This window comes from Sebastes umbrosus, chromosome 4 (genome assembly GCF_015220745.1).
Source record: "Sebastes umbrosus isolate fSebUmb1 chromosome 4, fSebUmb1.pri, whole genome shotgun sequence".
Lineage (NCBI taxonomy): Eukaryota > Metazoa > Chordata > Actinopteri > Perciformes > Sebastidae > Sebastes > Sebastes umbrosus.
Genome location: NC_051272.1, coordinates 22,498,222 through 22,523,953, shown reverse-complemented (window position 1 = coordinate 22,523,953; position 25,732 = coordinate 22,498,222). Strand labels below are relative to the sequence as shown.

Sequence of the window (25,732 nt, the reverse complement as noted above, 5' to 3'; positions counted from 1 at the left end):
TTATTTTGACACAGTTTAAAAAAATAATTTAAAAAATGCCAGATTCCTTATTTTAGTTTATTTTTTTTCCATTGATGAAATTCTTTAGCTACTTTTTTAAAAGTATTTTGGGGGCATTTTTGCCTTTATTCGAGAGTAACAAATATTGTATAGACTATTAACCAAAAGTGCCACCACCTTTCCAGATTAGGAAAAGCAAGGACAGCATTTCTAAGAATTGGAAACATCTGGAAGTCAACACATAAAACTAGAAATACCAAGATAAAGTTATACAACAGGTGTGTACTATCTGTCCTTCTATATGGTGCTGAGTGCTGGAGAATGACTGAAAGAAACATAGGCAAGCTTTCCAGCTTTCACAATGCCCGCCTCAGAAAGATCATGAGGATATTCTGGCCTAGGAAGATTACAAACCATGAACTACACAAAACGACAGGGTGCTTGGACATGGGAACAATATTGATAAGGAGAAGATGGAGATGGCTTGGACATGTAATAAGGAAACCATCTGATGACATGACAAAAGTGGCATTGCGTTGGACACCAGAGGGAAAACGCAAAAGAGGGAGGCCCAAAACAACATGGATGCGAACCATCGAAGGAGAGATGAAGATGAGAGGATACAGCTGGAACAGCATTGAGAAGAAAGCAAATAACAGAGATGAGTGGAGATCTTTAGTCTTTGCCCTATGTGCCACCAGGCATAACAAGGAGTAAGTAAGCCACCACTTTAACTAGTTCAGTAGCTTACGGTATACCACAATATAAAATGGTTCCAGCAAAAATAGCTTAAAGATATTGCATTTGAAAAAAATAAATAGACGTAGCCTCATACTTATAATTGGCACTAAAATGTAGGCCTATCTAAGTATCAGACGTACCCCTTCATAGTGTTAAAGTAAGAACTTTATTCTTTTATTAACTTTTTTTTTTTTGCAGGACATCTGGGTAGTGTGTAACAACTCTAAAGACACAGTAATGATGTCACTTACTATATGAACTATATGCAAATTGGAAATAGTTAAATTAAGATTTTACAGTACAAGAGTAAATCTTAATCCATGCTTTTCTGTTTTTTATTTGGTTTTATATTTAAATAATGAATCCTGTCTTGTTTGTATTTGTTTGTCTTCATACCATCCAGTGTTAATAGTATATAACGTCCCATAACAAATCCAAAGTACAACTCTAATGACTGTACTAAATATCTTCATTTTTATTATAGATTTACAACAAACAGCATCTTTTTTTGCTGTTGGTATTATTTGAGCCATAAACAAACAGATGCATTTTTCTTCTATAAATAAAATCATTAATAAAGCTTACTAGTATACAAGCATTTAAAAAACACACTGTATGTAATCATATATCTACAAAACTGCAATTTCTGGTAAAGCATTAATTCACAGAGCATTCGCTAACTGATTTTTCTGAACAGCACTGGATGAAGATGAGAAATAAATGAGGATCTTGACAGGAAGATCATGAGATGGTTACTTCATCCCTGGGGAGGAGACAAGCTAAGCTCCGGCATTTGACTCCCAATCTGTTGTATCTGGAAAAATAGATAAAAACAAAAAATTACTGTTAATGCAGGAAATAGAATAATGTGAGAAAAGTGAAACAAGTGATTAACGTATCTAATTTTTCTCTAAAATCTTTTACGTAGGCTTTTTATTCCTACTAAATATAACAACCCTTATATATTTAGTTTTCACAGATTGTACCTGTCATTTTCGTTCCCTCCTTGGTTTCCGCTGGAACGCCTACGCCGTACTCGTTTTCACCGGTGACTCTGAAGAAGTAGATTCCTCCCTCCTCCAGGTCAGACACCTTGTAGGATATTCGGCGGCATTTGTCCGTGAGTTTTGTCCACCCTTTCCTGCTGATGTCACGTATGTCTACAAGGTAGCTCTTGACAGCGGCTCCTCCCTCATTCTCAGGGATGTCCCAGGTAACAGTGGCGGAGTTCTTGGTCACATCTTTAACAGTCACATGAGTAGGCGGACCAGGTGAATCCAGAACCCTCACGTTCAGCGCCAAAGAGGCAGATCCAGCAACGTTTTGCAGTTTGACTTTGTATTTGCCGGAGTCATCGCGTGTTGCTCCTTCTACTGTGATAGAGGTGACGAAGCTGCTGGTGTCGACCAGTCCCCTGACTCTCAGATCTACATCTGCTTTGTCCCACGTCACATTAGGAACTGGTTTGCCGGTGAAAGGCACAGTCAAAGTGAAGGCGCCGCCATCTTTAACAAGCAGGGTCTTCCTCATTTCTGGGCTAACATCAAACCTGGGCTCCTCCTCTCTCTCCATGGCCACTTCAGGATCTGTTTCAGGACTGGGCTCACTGAGGCCAATCTTGTTTATGGATCTGACAATAAAAATATATTCTGTCCCTGATGTGAGTCCAGTTACCATAAACACTGTTTTCTCTATGTTATGAGCACCAACAGTCCAGTCTTCTTCTGCTGATTTTCTGAATTCAACTTTGTACCCTGTTACTGCTGCTCCACCATCAAACAGCGGCTTGCTCCATGAAAGAGTGATGGTGGTCCTGGATGAATCGATTATGTTGGGTTTTGCAGGAGGGGAGGGCAGAAACTTTGGATCCTCTGCCAGAGCGAGTGGGCATGGGATACTGGGTTCACTTAGCCCAGCAACATTCTCAGCAAAGACTCTGAATTCATACTCACATCCCTCGTGCAGGCCGGAGGCTTTGACTCGTAGGTCGTAGACCGGCTTCTTGTTAATACGACCCCAACGGACACCCTGCTTCTCCCTCTTCTCAATGATGTAACCGCTGATGCGGCTGCCGCCGTCAGAGACAGGTCTCTTCCAGCAGATAGTCATAGCCTCGTTAGTTGCACTTGTGACCTCAACATCAGTCGGAGCAGATGGGATAGTGAAGGGATCCATGGCCTTGGTGGGCTCACTTTCCAAAATCTCACCATCCCCATATTTGTTCACTGCTCTCACCCTAAACAGGTACTCATTTCCTTTGAGTAGCTTGGTTATTTTGCAGGTAGTTGCCATCATGTCGCCGTACACAAGGGTCCAGGCTACACGGCTCGTTTCACACTTCTCAACAATGTAGTGCAGGATCTCAGCGCCGCCAGTCTCATGAGGGGGTCCCCATGACAGGGTGCATTTCTCTGCTGAGACTCCAGATACTTCTAGAGGTCCAGCGGGCGGGCCGGGTCTGTCCAGGACCTTGCAGGTGATAACCTTAGATGTGGTACCACCTGTACTCTGTAGTGTCAGAGTATACAGTCCAGAGTCTTTCCTAACACTTTCTCTGACAAGTAGGGAGGTATGCATCTTTGTTGCTGTTATCTCAACCCGCCCCTTAGCGCCGATATTTCTACCATTCTTCAACCAGAACACTGTGGGGTTGGGGCGGCCGGAGATGTCAGCATCTATTCTTAGGAGGTCTCCTGCTTTGACAACCACCACCTGTCTAAATTTGTCCTCCAGGATAATTTTGGGTGGCTCCACATTATGCTGTACCGTAACAGGTCCGGTGGTTTCAGAGGGCGCGCTGAAGTGCTCAGCTGAGTTTTTTGCAATCACACGGAAATCATACTCCTCGCCCTCTGTGAGGTCAGTCACTTCCAAGAAGGTGTCCAGTAAGTTGGTGAAGTTGCACTTAAGCCAGCAGCTATCTGGGAGCTCTTTACGCTCAACAATGTACCCAGTTATTTTAGCCCCGCCGTCATGTTCTGGTTTGTCCCAGGAGAGGGAAACTGAGCTGTTTGTTATATTGGTGACTGTGAGGTTGTGTGGGGGATCGCACTGGTCTCTTGCTGCTACAGGCTCAGACGCCTTACTGCATGGTCCAACACCTGCCATATTCTCTGCACAGACCCGGTACTCATACAGCAGACCTTCTTCAACGCTCGTTACCTTGAACTGGTTCTCAGTCACTGGGTTTCTGTTTAACTTTGTCCACAAAATGCTGCTTTGATCTTTGCTTTCAATATGATAGCCAATAACAGGGCTGCCACCGTCAGTGTCTGGCTTGCTCCATGCGACCACCATGATGGACTTTGAGGCGCTAACAACATGGAGATTGATTGGTGGGCCAGGGGGCTTAAAGGGATACTGGGCAACAACATGTTCAGACTCAACAAAGGGGCTTTTGCCGTAGCGATTCTCTGCAGCAATATGAAACTGATATTCAGTGCCCTGCGTCAGACGGGAAATCTTGATTGATGTTCTGGCGACTGTCGCTGACACAGTCTGCCATATTGTGCTGCTTGTATCTCTCTTCTCAAGAACATAATTACTGATTTGACATCCGCCAGTGTAATGTGGGGGCTGCCACGACAAAGACATAAAGTCAGCACTCACTTCATCCACACTGAGGTCACATGGTGGTCCGGGTCTTTCAAAAACATTAACAGAGATTTCAGCAGATGTGGTTCCACTGGAGTTGGTCAGGGTCACCTCATACACGCCAACGTCTATTCTGGTGGCATCTTTGATAATAATCTGAGATGATGTGTCAGATGTGTGCACATTTACCCTGCTTGTCTCTTTCAGCAAGTTTCCATCTTTCTTCCAAGCTACTGTTGGCGGTGGTGCACCCTTGAGTGGAACATCAATTTTTAAATCGTTTCCTGCTTTCACGCTGAATTCGTTGGACAGCAAATTAATAACAGGCTCAGCACTGGTATCCCTCACTGCAACAGGTGCTAAAAGAGACTTTGGTTCACTTTTTCCCTTTTCATTCACAGCACTCACTCTAAAGAAATACTCCTTTCCTTTCGCCAGCCCATTAATAGTCACTTCCAGTGCTTTACTCTGTGAACATATTGCCCATGTGTCATCTTCCTTAGCCTGCATTTCAACAGTATAACATGTGATTTTGCTTCCTCCATCATGGTCAGGCTTTTCCCAAGAGAGTCTTGCACTATCGCAGGTAACATCACTGAGTGTGATTTTGCCAGGAGGCAGAGGAGCCTCAGACACTTTAACAGCATCTGTGGTCTCTGCTGGCAGCCCAGTGCCAAACTCATTCACAGCCAGGACACGGAAGTAATAGAAACTCCCTTCCTGGAGATTGTCAATCTTGTATGAGTTTCTTATACAGTTGCTACAGATGCTTGTGAATGCCTTCCTGGCATCCTCTCGCTTTTCTACAATGTAGTGCGAAATCTTTGATCCTCCGTCAATGAGAGGTGCCTCCCAGGAGATGGACACGGAGTCCCTCTTTACATCCTTTACCTCTAAGTTTGTTGGTGCACTGGGAGAGTCCAACACCCTGACATTGATGAATGCCGATTTAGTGCCACAGCAGTTCTCAGCAGTCAACACATATTTTCCTGTGTCATTTCTGTTGACATTCTCGATCAATAACGCTGTGTGGGAGCCTGTTACCTCAATTTGAGCGCGCTGACTGACATTGCCGCCTTCCTTTGACCACTTGACCTCAGGCTCTGGCCTTCCTCTGATGGTGACGACGAGATGTAATGTGGAACAGGCTCGAACGCTGACAATCTTCCTCAAGGTAGAGTCCAACTCAATTTCAGGTGCCTCCAGTTTTTCAGCAGCTACCATAGACTCGGGTAGATCCACATGCTCACCAACTCCAGCAATATTCATTGCACGTATACGAAAATTGTACCTTGCATTTTCTCTCAGTCTGTTCACGGTGTAGTTTGTGTCCTCTACACCTGTGCTCGGTGTACATGCGATCCACTCGTCTTCTGCTGCTTCTTTCATCTCAACGACAAATCCACTGATGGCTGCTCCACCATCATAGATGGGCTTTGACCAGGTCAGCGACACAGTGCTGTTGGAATAGTCTGTCACTTTGGGGTTGGTAGGGGGACCAGGTGGGTAAGTGGCTTCACATACTTTTATGTACTCACTTGGCTCACTGGGTGCACCCACACCAGCAGCGTTCTCTGCCAATACTCTAAATTGATAGTTATGTCCTTCGGCGAGCCCTGTGCATCGGAAACGCAAGTCGTTTAGTCTTCTCTTGTTGCATTTAGTCCACCTGACACCCTCTTTGTCACGTTTCTCCAGGATGTAGCCGTCAATCTCAGAGCCTCCGTCAGTCTCGGGCCTTTCCCATGATAGCACTACAGAGTCACCAGTCACGGCGCTGGCTGTAGGGGTAGAAGGTGCACCGGGTGTTGTAAAAGGGTTTTGTGCAACAAAGTGGTCTGATTCCAGAAATTCACCAACACCAAATTTATTCACGGCGGCAATTCTGAATATATACTCTTTACCAGTCACCAGTTTCGTCACTTTGTAACTGACAGCTTCGACGTGAGGCTCAACGCTTGTCCATGTAACACGGCTGGTCTCCCTTTTTTCAATGATATAGTGGGAAACACTGGCACCGCCATCATTTAAAGGGGGGTTCCAGTGAAGATTACACTTCTCAGCACTGACAACTTTCACCCTCAGAAGTCCATCTGGAGGACCAGGTCTATCCAGGACCTTCACAATAACCGGGATAGACGTACTTCCACCCATGTTACTGAGGCTCAAGACAAAGTGTCCCCCATCTGCTCGTGCACAGTCCCTGACAGTCAGAGTTGTATGAGTGAGGGTGTTTTTGACCTCCATTCTTTGCGTAGCTTTGTCAATTTCTTTTCCATCCTTCAGCCATGTCACTACGGGGAGGGGCTTCCCAAAGTAATCAGCATCAATAACGAGAGTCTCACCAGCCTGAACAACAGTAGTACTCTTGAACTTAGGATCAAGGATTGCTGTGGGTCCTTCAATAACATCCTGAGCGATGATGGTTACACTCTCTGAGGGTGTGCTCCAAACGCCAGCGCCGTTCTTAGCAGTCACTCTAAACTCATAACTCTGACCTCCTGTCAGACCTGTGATTGTGAACTGATTCTCAATGACACTGGTGAAGTTTGCCTTCATCCACCTGCCATCTGGGAGCTCCTTCTTTTCAACAACGTAGCCTGTAATGGTGCTTCCGCCATCATACCTGGGTTTTTCCCACTGAAGCGTGATGTTCTCTCTAGTAATGACAACAGCTTCAGGTTTACCAGGAGGACCGCAGGGGTCTCGTGCCACATAGCATTCAGATGTCTTGCTAGCTGGGCTGAGTCCAGCAATATTCTCAGCAAAAACTCTGAATTCATACTCTATGCCTTCCTCCAGACCACTTGTTTTGAAGCGAGCATCAGGTATAACAAGTTTGTTCAGCTTAGTCCATAAGATGCTGTTCTTCTCTTTGCGTTCAAGGTGATAGCCAATGATGGGGCTACCTCCATCTTTGGCTGGAGGCTCCCATTCAACCACCATGCTGTACTTTGTCACTGTGGACACAAAGGGGATGCCAGGTGCAGTGGGCACACTGAAAGGATATTGTGCAATTACAATAGGAGAGGTGATCGCAGTACTCTTCCCGTGCCTATTTTCTGCAAACACTCTGAATTGGTATTCGCTGCCTGTCTTCAGTTTGGTGACTTTGATTGTGGTTCTCACTGTCGTTGCTGACACAGTCTGCCATTCTGTGCTTACAGTTTCCCGTTTCTCCACTATGTAGTTGTCCAGCTGACAGCCTCCTGTGTATTCTGGCGGCTCCCAGGAGATGACAACGTAGTCCGAACTGATCTCATCAATCCTCACAGGCCCTGCAGGTGAGTCCGGCTTTTCAAGAACAACCACAGTGATTTCTCCTGTATGTTTTCCAGCACTGTTGCTCACTGTGATAGAGAATTGACCAGAGTGCTCCCTGGCAGCGTGTCTGATGTGAAGAACTATTAATGATGATGTATTTGAAAGCTCTAGCCTCGATGTCTCTTTGACCGCCTGACCATCTTTTTTCCATTCAATTTTTGGTGCTGGGAGCCCAGCCACTGGGATCTCTACTTTCAGATCTTCACCATTCTTCACAGTAAATGTGCCAAAAGTTATCTGGAGTTTTGGCTTAACAGCATTTTCCTTATCTGCGACAGGGCCAGGTTGGACCTCAGGGTCGTGTTCTCTGTTCTCTGCTGAAGCGGCAGTCTGACCTGGTGTGAGGGGGGGGGGAAAAAGCATAAAATAAGTAGAACAATAGATGGGATCCTTGTGCAGAGTCAGACTAATTATACAAAAATCCATATGGTATTTGATAAACCAAATCAATCTATGTGGCTTTTTAATTGCATTTGAGTAAACACATTAATCTGTTGCGTGAACCCATGTTAAAATATGGATAACTATTAATATTTTAATTTAATTAATTTGGTTTACTGACTTTTCAGAACATCCAACACATTAATGTGTCGTCTCACATTAATATCTCACATTAATGACACTGTCAGGAGAGGTTGAAAGCCGCAAAAACGTAGTAAGTGAATGTTTGAACTTAGATTATATTGTTACACTTTAATCATGAGTCATACTGTTTGTTCCCCACACAGGCATGACATACCTTGGACAATGACTGTGATGGGTGACTGGGAATCCGTAGCTGTGAGCTCTGCATCAGTCTCCGGTGTCATATTTATATTTAGAGTGTGAGCGTTATCTTCTGCTTTCTCTCCCACCTACAAAAGACAGTATTACAAAACCGTCAGAGAAAATGAAATTAAAGAAAGCTGAAACAATCAGGGCAGTATGTTTCTTTATTTTCTTTTTTCCCCTAAGACTGTTGTGTTGTTTGGTTACAAAACATTTTAAAAATGGCTATACATATTCAATCATTAAAGGATTTTGATAAAACTAACTTTAGTGTTTACATGCTAGTGTATACATGCTATCATAGTGAATGTGATGTGTTGGTAACAGAAACTGTTGATGGGGTTAAAAATAACCAGAGGCATGGCAGACCAGACCGCCATCTGCTCCACCTAACAGATACAACTCTATTATTATCTAACTCTTAAAGCTCTCATAAGGTTTAAACCATTTCACTTTAGTAAGAAACACAAGAAGGAAAAGCATTAATCCAAAAGTAGTTCTAGGTGCCCTCAGCTCTTTCAATATCTTTTGCTTACATCATGGCTTACAAGTAGTTTCAAACACAACTGTACTTACTTCGTTGTTGCTGGCTTCCATCGTTTCTCTCCCTTGTCCTTATTTATGTATAAGAAATGAAAGGTGAATTCAAAATTCAGATCGTTCAGTTAAGCGGTTGTGTGATTAAGATGCATCGACTGCGATGAGCCCTCAAACTCTGTGGCAGACATTCACAACTCTGCCAATCACTGCCTGCTTTATCTCCAAAAGCATGCAGAGACTAAAATAACCATGGCGCCTGATTGGCCCGCTGCTCATTCTTTCAAAGTGAGTTGAGCCTTCATGGATCAACTAGGAAAATCTGGAGAGTGGCTCAACAGTAAAATATTGCACACATACTATTCCAGTTACAAGGGGGTTTACCGTATGACTTTACAGTTTAGATATCCTCTAAATAGCTTTGTGTGTTTGTGTTCATTGGGGGGTTGAGTTATGTGAGCCTCTACTAAGTGGACAAGAACCTTCCTGAACAAATGGTCAGCCACTACAATACTATGGGTCTAGGTGAAGGCAGGGGGTGACTTAAGTACAATTTTGAGGTACTTTACTTGAGTATTTCACGTATAAAACATATGATGGAAACATGATAACAATGCCTTATGTTTCATTAATTCATCATTTAGTTTATACATTTCAGACGCAAATATTGTACTTTGTACTCCACTACATTTATCTGACAGCTATAGTTACTAGTTATTTTACAGATCACAATTTTACAAACAAAACATGTGATCAGTATATACAATAAGATGCTGTGTTATAGATTTAACTATCAAAAATATATTTAGAATCGGATCCACCTCAACCAGCTACAACATTAAAGTACTGTTTACATTTAATGGTCCTGTAATATTATGATATAACACTGATGGGGCCCATTCTGACAAACAAATATTTTTCACTTTTGATACTTTGAGTACATTTTGCTGATAATTCCTTTGTAGTCCTACTTTTTCTCAAGTGAATGCAGGACTTTGTGTGTAATTGTGTTTTATATAATGTGATATCTTGATGTACTTGATTTCGGACCCCAGGAAGACTAGCTGGTGCCATTGGTACCAGCTAATGGGGATCCTTTTTGAATAAATAAATAAATAAATAAATCTAGAGTTTTCATTATTATTATTATTATTTATTTATTTATTTTGTATTATTATTATTATTTATTTAATTTTTAATTTTGTTTCTGCACAATCTCCTGCTCCACACTCCAGTCCAGATGGTGGCGGTAATGCACCTCTAAGATGGTTTGCAAGAAGAAGAAGAAGAAGAAGAAGAAGAAGAAGAGCTAACCTACCAAGCAAACATGTGCTAGGAGCTAGCTACAAGAAGAGAAACAGATGATGTCATCAAGTTAGTTGTTCCTTCTAAAAAGGTGTTTAGTCTGCTGTTTGTTTCCAGACGCTGACATTGAGGCGGTGAGTAAATCATACATCAACTCATGCTTGTGTTTCAGGCAGCAAACAACCAGTGACTGTGATGATGTAGAGTTAGCTCTCTATTAGTTTCTGTCACTAACAGGGAATGAAATGATCACCTGCCAGATAACAGGGTCAATGTTGGCACCATGGCTGACAGGCTTTCCTTATATTAAGAAATATTATTTTTAAAAAGTGACTCTCAAGCCTAAATTAAATATATGGTAACACATTTTACAGGTCCCTAAATTTCCCTGTAATTAAGTGATAATTAGTGAGTAAACTATTTTAAATTTATTTGGAATTACTGCCAAATTACCCCCAATATTTACCTCTAAATGTTTTGAAAATGACTTTGTTATAAACATTATTTAATAATTATATTCCACTATTTCTCAATAGCTGGTAATTAATTTAATACATTTCCAGGAAAAAGAATACAAAGTTAATTGATCTGCTTTATTCCCATGTCTGCTGATAAATAGATAATAATTAGCAAATAACTTCTTTGAAATGTCTTACTTTTTTTCTTATTAGACAATAAGTCACACAATGGTGAGATTAGTGCTGATCAGAAGTGTCTTCTATTAGTTTTCCACCTCCAATGAAGGGCCCTATTTTAACCATTAAATACTATTTTAGCATATAATTATTAAATAATGTTTATACTAAAGTCATTTTCAATACATTTTGAGGTTAATATTTGGGGATAATTTGGCAGTAATTCCAATGACATTTCCAATAGGTAACTTGCTAATTATCACCTAATTACCATGACATTTGCAGACCTGTAAAATGAAGTGTTATTAAATAAAGTCATGCATTAAGGTTACATGATATATTCCATAATTCTACAGTCTGGTACCTCTGACTCAGTGTTTACAATTTTAAAGCGTTCTACCTAGATTTCAGAAGTGGCAGACAGAAAACATGAGTGGCCGGTAGAAATCTTCAGTGACCTGCCACAGTGGCAGGTGAGGGAAAAGGTTCATTTCAGACCCTGGTCACAAACATTTGTCAGTATCACTGGTGGGAAATGTTATACTTTTTACTCCACTACATAACAGCTATAGTTATTAGTTACCCTGCAGGATATGATTTTATGTACAAAACCCATCATGAAAACATGATAACAATGCATCATGTCTCATAAATTCATATATTTTGCACGTAAAATAATAATCCAGTAGTAAAATACTCACTGGTGTAATTTATCCTTCCCTAACAATTTCATCAAAGCTAACATGAGACTTAGGAAGATGTCACTCAATTAGTCTATACAAGCCCACCCACCTGAGCAGAGGTCTAATCAGCCATTAACTGAAAACACCTGTGTGAGTGTTCAGAGGCTTTAAGTAAAAGTTGCAATACCACACTGTGAAAATACTCCATTACAAGTTAAGTTAGTTAAGTGTTATCAGCAAAATGTACTTAAAGCATCAAATGTAAAAGTACTACGGACCCCTTTGTCATTCTTATTGGTAGATGAAGATTTGTGATCTAATAAATTTATATTAAAGCTCTGGCCCACCTGAGCAAAGGTCTCATCATCCAGAATGACTGAAAACACCTGTGTGGGTGTTCAGAGGCTTTAAGTAAAGGATCTAAATACTTTCACTCCTCAGTATGAAGGTGATTTATTTAGGGTTTCTGCCCTCCACTAATGTAACAGTCTTGATTTCACTTGACACAGAAAATGAATTCAATAAAATCATGCTGCAGACTCCTTGATAATTATTATTTGCAGCCGTGTCCACAGGCTGCTCATGTGACCCGGCTCTCTGTCTGATGATTCAGCAGAATGACAAGCTAAAAGACCAACCATAGTGACCTCTATTGTCAAATCTCACGCCTCTTTGCCTCACTGTTCACCAGCAGATCCAACCATGCCGCTCCAGTTTGTGTATAGCAACCAGGACTTTGTCGCAGATGTGCGTCGGAGCAGTGGCAACGGACTTGGGATGGCGTCACCACCGCCAGCAAAGTTTGACACGGCTATGCAAGCTGGCTGGACAGACAGGATGAACAGGGCGCTCTTCCGCTACCATCTGGGTGATTTACAAACACGTATCCTGCCGGGCCCGCACGGCTATGTGGCCCAACTGAATATTCAAAGAGGAATCGAGAGGAGAAAGCCTCAGGAGATACTGAGCATTCAGCAGGAGTTCAATGCCAAGCAGTTTAATTTTAACAAAATCAATCCAGAAGAAATCCTATTTGAGATGATAAAGGATGCTGAGGGAAGAAATGAAAAGGGACAGTTGCATGAACCCTGCAGGATGGTTGTGCTGGTCAATGTCAGCCCTTTGGAGTTTGGACATTGTCTCTTTGTTCCAGATCCTTCACGCTGTCTCCCACAGGTCCTGACGAAGTTCGCCATCCAGGCTGGCATTGAATCTGTGCTCCTGAGCTCCGATCCTGGCTTCCGTGTGGGGTTCAACAGTCTCGGGGGATTTGCGTCTGTCAATCATTTACACCTACATGGGTATTACCTGGATCATGAGCTCAAGATAGAATCTATGCCAGTCAAGCCGCTGGTTCCTGAAAAGGGGTTTTATCGCTTGTTGGACTTCCCTGCAGGCTTTTTGTTTTACACAGACTCCGAGTGGGTGGAGAAAGTTGCCGGAGCCATCTGTCAAGTCACAGACTTTCTCGTGGACGGTAATATTGCTCACAACCTGTTCTTGACTAGAGGATGTCCGCCCTGTGATCGCATACGGAACGAAAAGGATCGGTGTTCAGGAAGAGGCGTTCGTATCGCCGTATGGCCCAGAACATCATGCTTTGGCGCCAAGGAGGAGTCTGCCTTCAACGTTGCTCTCTGTGAGCTGGCTGGACATTTACCATTTAAGAACAAGAAGGACTATGAGCTCAGTACTGAGAAAGATGTAATAGAGATCATCCAGAGGTATCTTCTGCCTGATGCAGAGTTTCACACGTTGGAACAGCAGCTTACTCATCATTTGATGGACTTATAACGTATGAACATTGGTTGGCTTTAGTTAGAAGCTACATATTCTTCACAAGTTCTGAAATGTGTTTAGGGTTTTGGTGAAAAGAGAAGAAGAAGAAAATGATCTTTTCTCTGGATTATGCTTATGGAGCTATGCTGAATCTCATCTCCTGCATCTGGCCTAAGTACAACATTGGATGTGCACAGAAATACCATCTTACATAAATATATTTATCAGTGAGAATGTATTTAATGGACTAATGGATGTACTGTATTAAAACTGGTTTCAAATAAAATGGCAAAAGCATTTTATCTAAAAATATAAAAGTTGTTTTTGTATTTATTAAATGTGTGCGGAGTGAGTTGTGCATGTGAAGCGGTTCATTCCAACACACATTTTGGCTCGTCAAAGCAGGAGAAACACAGGTGTGATAACATAATTAATCATGCTGGCTCACTGGCATCGTTAATGTTAGTTGCTACACCTGTGCTTTTTCTGTTGTGAAAAAAGGCCTATGAAGTAAGTAAAAGGGCTGACCAAAATGCTTCAAAGCTTTGACCGTTGTCATGGTATTTGACCTCCAAATCACTATTTCAATGCTTCGTATTTTAATTTTTTTTTACATATTCCCAAGTATGTAATAATAATATATAAATTCCAAAATAGCCCATGAGAGAAGGAATAATCTTACATTATTCACATTCAACATTAATTATTATTGCAGCGGCACTGTCCCAGGCACTGAAACGGGGGAGATAGAGACTGCCGCGGAGAAGCGCGGCGCAGTCTCAAAGCTTCAAAGCCCAAAAAATGATAGACCTACTTATTAAGCAACAAAAGGAATATGGAGGTACATTTTTCCAATGCATTTATATCCCTGTTGATTTGGAGATGAGTCTAAACCAGTGGTCATTTATGAACAACACCCAGAACAGAAACTAGCAGGTTGAAAATGCGTTGCTTTCAGGTTTTTTCTCTTGTTGCAAAGAGAAACAGTCTCAAGAGTGTGATCATTCAACAACAGGGTTGTGTAAACTGTAAATCACTGATGACGCTGACAACAGTGTGTGAAATTGAGCCAGAAGACTCCTTAGAGCAATGAGAGGGGAAAAAGTTAAGGTATTTTTTTTCTAGGGTCCAAGATCACTCCCTATTTGTGCCCTCTTTTTTTTAATCTTAACACAGCTACTGTCAATCAAAGCACAGACTGCACTCGCCCACCCAGTCCTGAGTAGAGGTCTAATCAGCTACAATAACTGAAAACACCTGTGTGGGTTGGTGCACTACAATAGATCTCTCTCATGGAAAACATTTTGACATGTCACGGTAGGAAAAGCACAGGTGTAATTAATAGCTGCCTCAGTTTCACGGTCCTGGTATTGTGTATGACTTTCACACTGTTGTGACTTACTGGGATTAGTAACACCCGCACTGCTGTGAAGTAGTTGTACAGTATAAACCAAGGCTGTTTAGAGTGAGTACATTACCTAACCCACTGTATGCACATTATGGGAATTCACTGGTAGTTCCTGCTGGGGTGAGTAAGTGTAGTCGCAACCTTTATTTACTATTCAGAGGCACTTGCTGTTTCACACATTGTGCGGTTAAATTAACAGAAAATGAATCATCTCTACAGGATGTCTCAGGAGTGGTGGCCCAAAGGTTAGAGAAGTGGACCTGTGACTGGAAGGTTGTGGATTTTGATCCCCGGACCAGCAGGATGAATCTGAATGGGGAAAGTCCACTTGCCCCTCCCCTCATTACCACCAGTAAGTTGCTCTGAGCAAGACCATTAACCCCAGCGGTTCCAGTTAAGCTGTTTAGGGGTCAGCTGGGCAGCTTCCAGGCGTGAAGAGAACTTTGTTTAACATAACTTCCTGGCAAAAATTGACTCCACATGTCATTCTCTTATTCTAAAGAAAATACAAACAGCTTCAACAAGCCTGACAGCGGTGCTCAGATCATGGGGGATCAACTCAACACATCATCCCAGAAGAGCGCATCATCTGCCAGAACTGTATCACCAAGGTAGCAGTGCTAAGCCGAGCAGTAAGATCAATGTGCATAGATAGCTGCTCACTCATTTTAATGAGGTTCAGCCAGTGCATTGATCTATCATCTATAGGTTTAGCTGCTGACATGCTCATTTTTTTCCTGGTGATGATTCAATGAGACATTTACTTTTGTCATTTTGTTGTGTCCATGATATTTGACTGGCAGAGCACAAAATTGCATATTCCAGTCCAGTAAGCGAGCATATCTATTATAATAGCCATTATGTCCAAAAGGGGTATTAAAGTTCATATTATTCCGAGCCTACATACAACTTTGCAGATCTGTTTTAATACATTTCTTCATTTGATTTATGTTGGTGGGTAAATAACACAATTACACTTGCGTTACAAATCAGAATTTAATTCTTGATCCATAACAATTGTGAGTCTTAGCTATACAATTAACAATGCTTTTTCTTTTATTGGTTCAAGGCAGTTTCCTCCACTTGTCACTACAGTTTCATCAGAAGATACAAGGGGAATCAGCACATGACATTAGGAGCTGCTGTATTTCCTCAACTCCGGTGTGTTTGACCTTCCTTACATGTGCAGGACAGGACAGGTAGGTTTTGTAACATACTTACTATTTACATAGTAGACAGTTCGTGTGTATACATTCCCCTTCTCCCACTGTGAATGTTAGGTAATGCAAACTGAAGTGAGAAAGCTGTTACATCACCATAGTTAAACACTGAGAAAGTGAAAGCTTCAAGACTTATATCTGCCAGTATATAAACAAAGGGATTAATTACACTTTTATTCAAGTTGTTCTTGCATATGAAAGGAATAGTTTGACATTTTGGGGAAATACGCTTATTTGCTTTCTTGCTGACAGATGAGCATAAAAACTGGAAACAGTCAGCCTGACTCTGTTTTAAAGGTGACAAAAGCTGCCCACCTGCACCTCTCAAGCTCACCAATTAACATGTTATATCTCGAGCAAAGTCGCCACTAGTTGCCTAGCAACAGCCAAGAAATACTCCAGCACATAACCCTCCATAAAGTTGTTTTTACACTTTGGTTGTTGCACAGATTAAACATACAAGGTGTAATAAACTGGGGGAAAAAAAGTTTGGAAATTTGTGTTTGGTTGATTATTTCTCTGTTGTTACAATGCTAATGGTCATTGTATTTTACATCGTTGGATAGCCTGTTTATTTACCTTCACAATGATGTCCAACTTGTAAGGATCATGCATTTGTAGGATGAGCAGCACAGCTGATTATGTGGGTAGCGCCCAAGAAAAATTTGCAAAAATGCTCTGCCGATGGGAAACAGTGTATTCTCCTGTTGGAATTGACTCTTGTTTTGAGTTGTTTGGTGGATTGGATGATTGAACTCTCTATCAGTAACAAGGAACAAACAAGACATATTGGCTATTTTATACTTTATTGATTTAATACACCGTCAAGTGCCTCAGTAGCAACCCTTACACGTTGCTGTGGGATGGCGTTCCATTCCTCAACCAGGATTCGTTGCAGGTCAGCCAGCGTGGTTGTGTTGGTCACTCTAACACGTACAGCACGCCCAAGCTGATCCTACAAGTGTTGAATTGGGTTGAGGTGTGGACTCTTGGTAGGCCGTCCCATTCTCTCTACTCCCACATTGTGGAGGTAGTCTGTGATAACCCTGGCTCTGTGGGGGTGAGCGTTGTCATCTTGGAGGATGAAGTTAGGTCCCAGATTGTGGAGATATGGGATCGCCACTGGCTGCAGAATCTCATGCCGATATCTCCCTGCATTGAGATGGTCTTCAATGATGACAAGCCTTGTTTTGCCAGTGAGGGAGATGCCGCCCCACACCATGACACTGCCCCCACCAAAAGCTGTTACTCCATCGGTGCAACAATCAGCGTAGCGTTCTCCACGTCGTCTCCATACTTTGACCCTGCCATCCAACTTTGGCAGACAGAACCTGGACTCATCACTGAACATGACATTCCCCCACATGTTCAGGTTCTGTGTCTGTGTTGTCAACACCAGCGCAAACGGGCCTGACGGTGAAGGCTTTGGCATCGCAGACTTCCTGGGAGCCTTATGAGAATGCCCTGTTTACCATTGGCAGAGCATTTTGGCAAATTTTTCTTGGGCGCTACCCACATAATCAGCTGTGCTGCTCATCCCACAAATGCATGATCCTTACAGGTTGGACATCATTGTGAAGGTAAATAAACAGGCTTTCCAACGATGTAAAATACAACGCCAATTTGCATTGTCACAACAGAGAATTAATCCACCAAACACAAGTTTCTGAACTTTTTTTTCCCCTTTTATGTTATTATGTGAGCTTTGCCTGTTTTATCCTGTTTCCTCGTTTCTAGTCTTTATGCTAAGCTAACCGGCTACTGGCTCCGTGGCATATGTAGACATATATCTACCGTACAGAGATGAGAGCGATATCAATCTTCTTATCTAACTCTAAAGGAAACACAATGATTTGCATGATTTTATCATGCTCAGCATCTCAATCTTCCAAATCACAGTCATGTCCAAAATACTGAATGTGTTGAGTTGAAATTACAACAGCAAGGCCCTCAACAACTTCCCATCATAATATTATAAAAATAATATAATTCTTATAAGAGAGTGTATTTTCATATTTTGCTGAACCACACAGTTTTAATTACTCAAGTTTAGTTGTTCAAGTTGTAATTCCTATACCATACGTTTTTTATTTAACACAAATGTCATGTTTTGTCAATTCTCTGAGCACATAAACTAAATAAAAAAGTTCAAATGTTAAACTAAAATGGATTTTCTTTTTACAATTTGCCCGTACAACAGTGCAGAAACAATTTAACTAGTGAATAAAAGCTGGACCCTTGTCTCATCCTTGAACCCAGCGTCTGTGTTGCTTGACTGACTCAAACCTGTCGTGCATCTTTCTAATGGGGCCCAGCATGGATACGCATTATTTACAGTTAATGCTTCAGAGGATCAGCCCTGTACAGAGAACGTCCCCACCCTCTGACCAGCAGGAAGAAAATGAAAGTTGGAAGTGTTGTGTAGAAGCCTTTACCATAGAGGCAAGCTTAAAAGACTGTTTATCTTTCTCTGACAGTGTTTGTGTTAAGGGAGTAGAAAGAACATTTCATAACCATGTAACCCCCTCAAGCTGTCAACTGGATTGCTGATATCTTAACAGACAAGTATAACAAACAAAATCTGTTGACAAGATGTCCTAGTAAACATCATCTTTCTCCTGCTTGCTCTCCTGTCCTCTACCTCAAAACCTTAGTAGCAGTACCGTGTTTACATTGTGTGATGATTTATACTCTGCTATATAAAATGCTGGGGGAAAATATTAAATTATTATAAAGCATTAAGATGCATCTATAACTTAAGATGTGTCACCACCTGAGAAGTGTCTAGGGCCTACTAGTGCAGTAGTGGAGGGAGTGACGGTGGGAGTGTCCTCATGTCAAAGTAAACACCCATCTTTGCTCATCTTCACTTGTGCTTAAGATGCTCAGGGGCTTTAAAGTCACTTTTGCAGAGGACGGCTCTCTTAAATAATTCAGCTGCAGCACTTATAACTTAAAAAAGAAAAGGGCAAAGAGCAAAACTAACAATGGGCTGTATTCAAAGCTTCAGGGAACTGTGCGACCGCACGAAGAACACTAATGTTCGTATCAGTCTTCCAATAGTTTGCATTGTGTGGCAAACAGCCATGATCATCTTGTTTGGGGTTTTTATTCGTTACAATGAAGAGTCGAATCCACACTGGATAGAGCACAGAAAAGCTAACAATATATCAAGTGACATTGAGAATGACTTCTACTACAGATATCCAAGTAAGTGACTTCATTTTGATTCTTTTATTTCTTCTTTCTCTAATAATACTCTCTTCTCCAAAGGCCTAATATCTCAATCATCACTTTTATTTCTTACTGTGTTAAACTAGCAACCCTTAACACATCTACCTTTATACTATAAACTTAATATCTAAATGCATCCAAATGTCTGCACATTTAGCTCATTGTTTTATCGTTTTATTAATATTTGTCTCTGCTTCTGTTGACCTATCAGATTATTCCTACTTTGCTGACGAGGCTCCGACACCCACAGATGCACATTTCCCCCGGGGGTTTGACTCCCCTCAGGCTTTTCTTTCCAGTTTAACTTTAGCTGACTAGTATGCATATATACAGTATATAACTATATATTTTTTTCTTTATTATCTCACAATTACTTGACTCTTTGGTAATATTGTCCTTGTAACATTCATGCCAATAAAGAACACTGAATTGAATTATATTTTATTTATTTTTTTAAATACATATAGCCTGTAATGCCTGCAATTTTGGGGTGTGGTTGTATTCTGCACTTCCCAGACGACACACAGTGTCGGTGTCAGGCTATCGTGAAGCCATCTCAGCCATGGTGTTGGATGTCGGATGATAAATGTTCGTCCTGACACAGTTTGTTGTCTGTAGACTAAGGGCACCTCATCCTAAAGTCATGGGACCTTCTTTCGCAACACTAAACCCACGACAGTGTTGACACGACACGACAGTCTGAAAATGCCTGAAACATTTGTTATCTGTTAGGATGTAAAACAGACATCTTATCTCATGTGATGTTGGATTTGGGCTGTAATATTTTCAATACAAACTATCATGTTTCACAGTCAGTGGGAACCTATTGTATTGTGAGGTGTGCCAGGAGGTTACAGTATTATGCTGTAAATGATACGGGCTGGTTTATGCTGGTTACAGTTGATATGAACTCTCACAAAGAGCCACCTGTTACAGAAAAGGTGAAAAGGCTCAAACATAAAACTCTATTTTGTGTGTGTATACTGTATATATATATATATATATATATCCAAAAACGTACTCAATAACAGTTCATATGTCATTTCATTCATAAGTAGGAACTATTCATTTACATAAAAGGTGATTGGTTATAATAACCCTGATTGCTGAATTAGCAATGTACTGATAACACCATTGGATACTGCGATAAGACAAAAATGTAAGGCAGTATTGATCGTCTAGTGGAGGACACATCTCAACAAGACAGAGGAATGAGAGGATGATTGAAAAAAACGACTTAACTTGAGTTTTGCAGAATCCTTGTTTCATTCCTTTATTTTCATAATACTTTGCCTCCAATTTGATTTGGATGTGGAAACCCCTCACCCTTTCCTCCCCTTTGTGCCAATTCCTATGATCGTTCTCACCTCTCCCTTCTCCTGTTTTTGCCCAGGTTTCCAGGACGTCCATGTGATGATCTTTGTTGGATTTGGCTTCCTGATGACATTTCTTAAGCGCTACAGTTTCGGCGCGGTGGGTTATAACTTCCTCATCGCAGCTTTCGGCCTCCAATGGGCGCTGCTGATGCAAGGCTGGTTCCACTCCCTGGACTACACTGATGGAAAGATCAAAATAGGAATTGAAAAGTATGTATGGTGCAGTTACACAAGCCAAGTAACAGGCAGACAGGGCGAGAGGGGGTCGTCACAGTGTATGATGGCAATAGGTTTCCACCTGCATGCTTTCCGTAGAAAAACACAGTGAGAGTGAGAAACCAGTCTGACTGACTCTTAAAGATATTACCAGGAACATTTAGTGTTCGTGGACTCAGTAGCTGGAAGGTAAACCGAAACTCAGACTGAGAAGATGATACTGTTGAAGTCACTCTGTGTCATCAGACAAAAAGTATAATAACTAGATTAGATTATGTAATGGCGTCAGTGCTCAAAATGATTTCATTGTTCCTGAATGGTTGTACTCTTTATTTGGTTTACCGTTGTTGAATAGGTGAATCCTCAGCCAATATAAATACTGTCTAATATTTGGCGAGTACAGATTACAATTGATCTCATATTACGTTTTGACTGTGTTTTCCTCCCCTCAGCCTGATCAACGCTGACTTCTGTGTGGCGGGCTGCTTGATAGCCTACGGGGCGGTGCTTGGTAAAGTCAGTGCGGTCCAGCTGCTGGTTATGACTCTGTTTGGGGTCACACTGTTTGCTGTGGAGGAATACATCATCCTGAATCTCATACATGTAAGTTGAAAAACAATGTCTTTTTTTGTTTCTTATAGCTGTAACATACTGCCACTAATGCTAATATTTGCTTCCTTGAAGGCCAGAGATGCTGGAGGCTCCATGGTGATCCACACATTCGGAGGTTATTACGGTCTTTCCATCTCGTGGATGCTCTATCGACCGGGCCTGGACCAGAGCAGCCGTCTGCAGGGCTCCGTCTACCACTCGGATGTCTTTGCCATGATTGGTGGGCGTGATTTTAATTTCATACTGATTCATATTTACTTTCACAATACTTTCTGGAGGTACTGTGTGGATCTGCTGGATTTGTAAGGTCCACCCTTGCTTTCTGTATAGGCACCCTCTTCCTGTGGATGTTCTGGCCCAGCTTCAACTCAGCCATCACAGACCACGGGGACGGGCAGCACAGAGCAGCCATCAACACCTACCTGGCTTTGGCCTCAACTGTGCTCACCACTGTGGCCATCTCCAGCCTCTTCCAGAAGCACGGAAAACTAGACATGGTAACGGAACACTCATAAAGTTAAGCTATTATGTATGATGGACATGATTATGATAATAGGAGGTGTGGATGTTTGTCAAGCTGACAGTACTTACGCTGAATTGTCAGAATATGCATGACTTTTGCGCCCCACCTGAACAAACTCAAACTTCATTTTACCGTAAAAGTGATTGAATGCGTACTCTGTTTCATCTGATACAGTGAACTCATCGTTCAGTAAAGAGAGATCAAACTGTTTTTCTTCTGTTACTAACAGATGCTTTATTTTCTGCTCATGTCTTTTCCAGGTTCACATCCAGAACTCCACTCTAGCTGGAGGCGTTGCAGTGGGAACTGCAGCAGAGTTCATGCTGATGCCCTACGGCTCTCTGATCGTAGGATTCTGCTGTGGTATCATCTCCACACTGGGATATATCTACCTCACGGTGTGGTGTTTATCTGGGTTATTGTGTTGTAGCTAGTATGAGATAAGCCTCAGGTTAGTTTTTGAAAGTGTTCATCAGTCAATCCGAGCAATTAGCTACAGAAATTAAAATACAAAACACTTTAACTCTCCACAGTCGTATAAAAGTGTACGTAGCAAAATTTTTAATTTGCTGGTTTATTCTAGCTAGGCTTTTCTTTGCTGAATTAGAGTTAAGTAGATATACCTCCTTAAACACACAAGGTGGATTGCCTCATTACTTTTACTGCTCTTAAGTCAACTGTCAGTCTAATACTAAGTCAAATTAAACTGTTTAAGTTAGTTCAGCTAATCCTAACTGTCTCTCTCAGCCTTTCATGGAGAAGTACCTGAAGATCCAGGACACGTGTGGAATCCATAACCTGCATGCCATGCCGGGAGTCATCGGTGGCATTGTGGGAGCCATTACGGCCGCAGCTGCATCAGAGTCCGTTTATGGCCCCGAAGGGTGAGTGGTCCTTGCTATGGATAGAAGATTATCAACCAGTAAAAAGGATATTTGTATTCTTGTGGCCAAATGTGGTCTTTTGTTCTGAAAGAACACCCCTTTTTTGTATTGAAGGCTCATTAACACCTTTGACTTTGAGGGTGATTTCAAAGACATGGTACCCACACGGCAGGGTGGTCACCAGGCTGCAGGCCTCTGTGTGGCTATCTGCTTTGGTGTGGGAGGAGGCATCCTTGTCGGTAAGGAATAACCACAACTGCAAACACCCTTCAGTTTGCCCATATAGCCGAAATGTAATTAAGTGTGAGATTACTGTGTTTGAATGAGCTGGATGTGTTTGCATACAGTGGATGGTGGACTGTGTGTGTTGGGATAATGACTTTATTTGTATTCTTCTCAGGTTGTATTTTAAGATTACCCATCTGGGGAGATCCTGCAGATGACAACTGTTTTGATGATGAGCCCTACTGGGAGGTGAGAGGCTACTCTTTTCATCCAAAAAGAGTTTTTTTTACAGTTTGAAATGTCAATATCAAGTCACAATTCAGTCAGTAGTTCACCCCACAGAGATTGTGAAGTTGCCCAGAATGAATACCAGATATAATATGTTTCAATGATTTTGTTTGATGGGTGTTTTTTGTAATGTTTGATAAATGCAGTTCAGATCAAATGTAATTTACTTCAGGCGAAACGGTCACAATGGACCCTGATTAGTTGGCAGCCCTTTGAGTGACAATGCTAGACATACTTTTAGTTTGTTTTGCTGTTCTTGAACGGAAAAGTTTTACTGTTTTGTGTTCCTCACCCGGTTTTTCCACTCGTTGTGTAAGTGAGTGAATGTGCCATCGTCATTCTGCCACCTCTATTTACAAAGAAACGCTTCATCATTTTTCCATCTTATGACACAAAGTGCCGACAGCATCAGACATGTTTCTGGTTGTTTTAGTTGGTTGATCATGTGGTTGTTATACTTTCCCCTGAGTCATGATGACAAAACTGTAATTGTTCACAGCTTCCTGAGGATGAAGAGGCCGTCCCCCCAGTCCTTCAGTACAACAACCACATGCGGAACAAAGACGTGTAAGTGTCCTCTTAGTTTATCTATTTACAGTGTTTTGGTCATGGAGTCATGCTATTCTCACACCAAACAGACCATGCAGGTACAGCAGTGACTTTACTTTATTGTTGCATTCAGCGTCCTCTTGGTGGCAGCAGAGACTACATGTGACTCATAGTAATTCCTGCCCTTTGTTGGGAATATATACATATACATACATCCCTGTTCCTGTCATTCAGTGCTTGCGAGATTATGAAATGCTCACGTGGACTCTGTGCTCTGTGTCTTCCAAGTGAAGCTCACCTGTGCTGTTTGTTGATGGGGGCTTTTCACAGCACAGCTCCGCCTGTGCTGCTCCTCAAAGTGACCTTGCAGTCATGTTTACTGTGGAAATGAAAATGATACTATTAGACATAGGTGAACCGTCAGTGTAATCTACCCAGTAGAGAAATATACGGGAACATCCACAGGCCATAAAAGAAAAAGACATTATCTAAACCGTGACACCACACACTGTAAGCCACAACGTTTCTATGAAGTTTCATTGTTTTTTCACAAATTATGTAATGCTCTTTATTTTCAGAACGGAATCAAATTTCTCCATGGAGCAGACCGGACGCTAAGCCAAAAACCAGTTATTTTTCATACAGTGATTGTATGTCTTTTTGTTTGTTTTTTGAAGTGAAACAATCTGCCAGTATAATAAGATATTTTCTGTTTTCCAACATATTTGTTTTCAGTTAAAATCAATTGATATTCAATCAAATATTGGTATTAAACGTGAGTGGCATTATCTTGGTACAAGGGGAGGGAATTGCCTCATTTCAACATATAAAGTAAATAATCTTAAAACTGTAGCCTCTTGTTTCACATAAAAACAAGACGTAAAGGCTCAGTGCAAAACATGACCACGAGAACATAATAACCATGGCTCCTATAAGTGGTCGTGAGAGGAATATATTTAATTTTGTATTACGTTTGCTTCAGACCCACTTGAGTTGCACTTTACACTGGATTTTCCTCAGAAGCTTTCACATCTTTGTTTTTCCTGATTTCGATTTTTTTTCTGTCCGTGTGACGTAACAAGCTGCCGGTCATTTCAACAGAATACACAGACTTTTTTGGCACCCTTATTCTGTCAGCTTCATTTGTTATACGTTTATTTGCATAGTTCCTTTTCCCTATATTGCAATAGGATGCATTAAAAGAACAGAACTTAAATCATTTTGTGTGTCTTCATGGAGAAGTTTTACACTGAGATGTAATGAGAGTTATCTATCATGTTACCGATTATAGATTTTAAAAAGAAAAGCGGTGATATTTTTGTTTGGTAACACTTTACTTGAACCCACCCTCACTTAGTATTTATAAGCATTATATAAACACTTTATAAATGTCTTATAAGACACTATAATGTAGCGCAAACAAGGATATTTTTAAGAGTTGTTAATTAATAAACACTGATTTAATGCTACATTACAGTGTATAATAAATGTATTATGTACTGCTTATAAATGCTAAATAGGAGGGTTAAAGTAAAGTGATATCGTATATTTTTATCCACGTTATCAATCTGAAAATGAACGATTTTGTCAAAAGCAAATGTTTGTACATTTAGACGCACAAGGTAGAATATTTATGTCATGCTGTTTTGAAAAGTTTAATGGTAATGTAATTTTGAAAATTAATAAAGAATTATTAATACATTGTTGTAATTGCTTGATATCTATTGTGCCAATTTTATTGAATTATTACTTATTACTAATTACTTATTTATTAGTAATTGAGCGATTTTGTAGAAAATAATGGATTAAAAAAAATCAAAATTGACCAATT

General features: G+C 41.1%; 3 protein-coding genes across 6 annotated transcripts; 2 read left to right on the top strand and 1 right to left on the bottom strand.

Annotated features, from left to right (window-relative positions):
- Positions 1–888: 888 nt before the first annotated feature.
- Positions 889–9,185, bottom strand: LOC119487468 (titin-like). Its single transcript, XM_037768357.1, has 4 exons — positions 9,004–9,185; positions 8,399–8,513; positions 1,728–7,994; positions 889–1,555 (listed from the first exon to the last, which is right to left on the bottom strand). The coding sequence occupies exons 1-4, from the start codon at positions 9,022–9,024 to the stop codon at positions 1,521–1,523; spliced, it is 6,438 nt and encodes a 2,145-aa protein (XP_037624285.1). The 5' UTR covers positions 9,025–9,185; the 3' UTR covers positions 889–1,520.
- A 1,039-nt stretch (positions 9,186–10,224) lies between these two features.
- gdpgp1 (GDP-D-glucose phosphorylase 1) lies at positions 10,225–13,683 on the top strand. Of its 2 annotated transcripts, none has more exons than XM_037768429.1 (2): positions 10,225–10,403; positions 12,282–13,683. In XM_037768429.1, the coding sequence occupies exon 2, from the start codon at positions 12,290–12,292 to the stop codon at positions 13,379–13,381; it is 1,092 nt and encodes a 363-aa protein (XP_037624357.1). In that variant the 5' UTR covers positions 10,225–10,403; positions 12,282–12,289; the 3' UTR covers positions 13,382–13,683. The 2 variants fall into 2 exon arrangements, with proteins under 2 accessions (XP_037624357.1, XP_037624356.1); XM_037768428.1 differs by having other exon boundaries at positions 12,279–13,683.
- Positions 13,684–15,003: 1,320 nt separating this feature from the next.
- rhcgb (Rh family, C glycoprotein b) lies at positions 15,004–25,120 on the top strand. 3 transcript variants are annotated; one of them, XM_037768420.1, is made up of 13 exons: positions 15,004–15,126; positions 15,277–15,385; positions 15,870–15,973; positions 20,622–20,814; positions 21,273–21,423; positions 21,505–21,652; positions 21,763–21,929; positions 22,216–22,353; positions 22,703–22,839; positions 22,954–23,078; positions 23,240–23,313; positions 23,852–23,919; positions 24,480–25,120. In XM_037768420.1, exons 4-13 carry the CDS (start codon positions 20,642–20,644, stop codon positions 24,517–24,519), a joined length of 1,221 nt encoding a protein of 406 aa, XP_037624348.1. In that variant the 5' UTR covers positions 15,004–15,126; positions 15,277–15,385; positions 15,870–15,973; positions 20,622–20,641; the 3' UTR covers positions 24,520–25,120. The 3 variants fall into 3 exon arrangements, with proteins under 3 accessions (XP_037624348.1, XP_037624347.1, XP_037624346.1); XM_037768419.1 differs by having other exon boundaries at positions 15,844–15,973; XM_037768418.1 differs by lacking the exons at positions 15,004–15,126; positions 15,277–15,385; positions 15,870–15,973 and adding an exon at positions 18,863–19,204.
- The last annotated feature ends 612 nt before the right edge of the window (positions 25,121–25,732 follow it).